General features: G+C 42.8%; 1 protein-coding gene across 1 annotated transcript in view; it reads left to right on the top strand.

Annotated features, from left to right (window-relative positions):
- The first annotated feature begins 3,446 nt into the window (after nt 1-3,446).
- The window catches only part of CNEP1R1 (CTD nuclear envelope phosphatase 1 regulatory subunit 1), a 46,432-nt gene continuing 46,194 nt past the window's right edge, over nt 3,447-3,684 (top strand). Inside the window, exon 1 of the mRNA XM_011989151.1 lies at nt 3,447-3,537. Coding sequence (XP_011844541.1) covers nt 3,447-3,537 — 91 coding nt within the window. The remainder of the gene's footprint in view (nt 3,538-3,684) is intronic.

Below are 3,684 nucleotides of genomic sequence, written 5' to 3' on the forward strand. Positions count from 1 at the left end.
GAGGCGGGTGGATCACTTGAGGTCAGGAGTTCAAGATCAGCCTGACTAACATGGTGAAACCCCATCGTTACTAAAAATACAAAATAAATAAATAAATAAATAACCTGGGTGTGATCTCAGCTACTCAGGAGGCTGAGACAGGAGGATCACTTGAACCTGGGAGGCAGAGGTTATAGTAAGCTGAGATTGCACCACTGTACTCCAGTCTGGGCAACAGAGCAAGAGTCTGTCTCAAAAAAAAAAAAAAAAAAAAAAAAAAAAAGGTTAAGATGGCAAATCTTATGTTCTGTGCATTTCACCAAAAAAAAAAAAAAAAACAACCTACAATAAGATACCTCTTCACACCTACTAAAATGGCTACAATAAAAACAAGTGTTGGTGAGATGTGGAGAAACTGGAACTCATGCATTGCCAGTGGTAATGTCAAATGCATAGCCATTTTGAAAAGCAGTTTGGCAGATTCTTAAAATGTTAAACATAACCAGGCATGGTGGCTCACACCTATAGTCCCAGCTACTCAGGAGGCTGAGTTGGGAGGATTGCTTGAGGCCAGGAATTCAAGACCAGCCTGGGCAACATAGTGAGAGCCCATCTCTATGAAAAATTAAAAAATTAGCCAGGCATGGTGGCATGCACCTTAGCCCCCGCTACTCAAGAGGCCGAGAGAAAAGAAAAAAAGAAAAGAAAAAAACGTGTAGTATATCCATACAATGACATATTATACTATTCACCAATAAAAAAGAATTAAGTATTGATACATGCTGCCAGATGGCTGAACTTCAAAACATTGTGCTGAAATGAAAGCCAGTCATAAAATGCTACGTATTATATGTTTATGATTCCATTTATATGAAATAGCCACAAAAGGCGAATTCATAGAAAAAGAAAGCAGATCCTTGGTTGCCTGGGGTGAAATGGGGAGTGACTGACTGAAAAGAAGCTCAGGGCATCTTTTTGGTGTGACAAAAATATTCTTTCAATAGCAAACTGGTGCTAAAAAAATTAATAATAAAGAAAATAATCTAAAATTGATCGTGGCAATGGTAAATGTAAGTTTACTAAAACTTGTTAAATTTAAAATGAGTGAATTTTGTGATATGTAAATTATACCTCACTAAAGCATAAAACTTTTTTAATAAAATGAAGTCGGACTTCTGGATTACACACTGAGGCCCACGGTGGCCAGTAAGCTGCTTTGCCGGACAACTTCCATAAACTAAATGAACGATTTATAACTCCTAGATTTTGCTTAAAACATAGTTAAAACATACATACAATTAATACAAGATAGGATGGTAATGATATCCTTTATAACTCTTTAGAAGTATAATGAAAAATACTTTACTGCCAACTTACAAAGGTACAAGAGGAAAATTCATTTTTCCACCAAGAGCTTGGGAATAGGGTCCCCACCCCGTGTCAGCTCACTGCCATGTACTGGGAGGATGACATCTCACTCTAGGAGCTAGAAGTCACCTGCCCCAGAGGAAGTGCTGGAGATTTCAGCGCATTCTCAATATTAACTGAGAGAACCATTAGATGGCCAACACTAGGGCGGGCACAGTGGTTCATGCCTGTAATCCCAGCACTTTGGGAAGCCAAGGAGGGAGAGTCACTTGAAGCTAGGAGTTCAAGACCAGCCTGAGCAACACAGGGAAACCCCAACTACACACACACACACACACACATGCACACACGCATATAAATTAGCTGTGCATGGTGGCTCATGCCTGTGGTCCCAGCTACCTAGGAGTCTGAGATGGGAGGCTCGCTTGAGCCCAGGAGGTAGAGGCTGCAGTGAGCTATGATCGTGCCACTGCACTGCAGCCTGGGTAGCAGGGCAAGACTGTGACTTGCTCTGATGCAGCTCATTTAGTTTACAGGAAGAGAAGGAGAAAGAGAAAGAGAGAAGAGAAGAAAGCAAGCCAGCCAGCCAACACCGAATGTCAGGTTGCATCTTTCCTCTCATCCTTCCATTACGAGAAAGCCCGACAGGAGGCATTTACCTTGCAAAACAACTCTTGGCCTCCACTGCCCCTGGGACTGGGACAAAGCTGAAATACAAAGATAACCAAAAATAAATAAATATATACAAATTAAAATTTTTAAAAAGTGTGAGGCTTTCAACAACCCACATCCTTCAATGGTAATACTGACCTTAACTGATTTTCCCTGGAGACTGAGCTTCCATATCAGACCCAACCCTCCTATACAGCAGCCCCCCAAAGTGATATGTTCCAAGACCCACAGTGGATACTTCAAACCATGGATAGTACTGAAGCCTATGATTCTGTAAAAAAATAAAATAAATAAAATAAAATAATAAAAATACTAGGATTTTTCCTGTACACACATAACTATGATAAAACTTAATTTATAAATTAGGTGAAGTAAGGGATTAACAACAACAATAATAAAAGAGAAGAATTATAACAATATACTATAATAAAAGCTATGTGAATGTGTTCTCTCAAATTATCTGTCTATATCTATATCTATATCTGTCTATACATATTTTTTGAGATGGAGTTTTGCTATTGTTGCCCAGGCTGGAGTGCAATGGTGCAATCTCGGCTCACTGAAACCTCTGCCTCCCGGGTTCAAGTGATTCTCCTGCCTCAGCCTCCCAAGTAGCTGGGATTACAGGCATGCGCCACCACACCCTGCTAATTTTTTGTATTTAGTAGAGAGGGGGTTTCACCATGTTGGCCAGGCTGGTCTCAAACTCCTGACCTCAGGTGATCCACCTGCCTCAGCCTCCCAAAGTGCTGGGATTACAGGATTGCGCCACTGCACCCAGCCAAATTATCTTAATATTTTCAGACCGAGGTTGACTGACTTAAACGGAGGAAAACAAAACCGTGGATAAGAGGGACTACAGTACTTGTTGAAATTCTTCTTTCAGACTGACGTAGAACCATCAAACTCACCTCTTACCCCCTAACCTGACCAAACTTGCCTCAGACTCCTCCACTCAGACACCTGCTAGGTGCTGGGATACAGGGTGAGCAAAGTCGTCTTTGCTCTGTCTTGCGTCTTGGGGAAAAAGTATTCATCAAACGTTAAGCAGTCAGAATAGTAATTAAGTAAACACAGAAGCAAGATTATAACTGTGGTGACGGGCAGGGAAGTGAAGGCAAGTGGATAACTGTGCATCAGAAGGTTCTCTCTGGTCCAAACCTTTATTCATATTAACTCATTTAACCACCCAATGGTCCTACAGGTACGTTCTGTTCTTATCCCCATTTTAGGGATAAGAAAACAGATGCACAAGGAGGTAAAGTGCCTTGCCCTGGGTCACACAGCTCAGCAGTGGTCCAACCAGATTCACATCTAGGTCTGACTCCAGAAGCCAGGTATAATCCCCAAATTCACTGCCTCCATAAATATTCTACCAAGGGCTGATCCAGATGGCACCAGCCTGCACGTGGGGAGCATGCGCCAAGATGGGAAATCAAGCGGACAAGCCCACAGGCCGCAGGGGAGGCTGGAGGGACCCTGAGCAGCTGCTGGATCTCCCCGAGTTCTGGGGTCAACGTGCCCATTTCTTAGCTAGGGAAACTGAGGCCCACAAGGAGTAGGAAAACTGAGGATCTAAGGTACCCCTGGGCCTCTCCAAGCTCCCCCTCTGTGAGGTGGTAGGAGTGCAGGGGCTGCAGAAGTCAAGGCCGCAGTGAGCTATGA

The sequence above is a fragment of the Mandrillus leucophaeus genome, unplaced genomic scaffold (assembly GCF_000951045.1).
Source record: "Mandrillus leucophaeus isolate KB7577 unplaced genomic scaffold, Mleu.le_1.0 Scaffold348, whole genome shotgun sequence".
Classification (NCBI taxonomy): Eukaryota; Metazoa; Chordata; class Mammalia; order Primates; family Cercopithecidae; genus Mandrillus; species Mandrillus leucophaeus.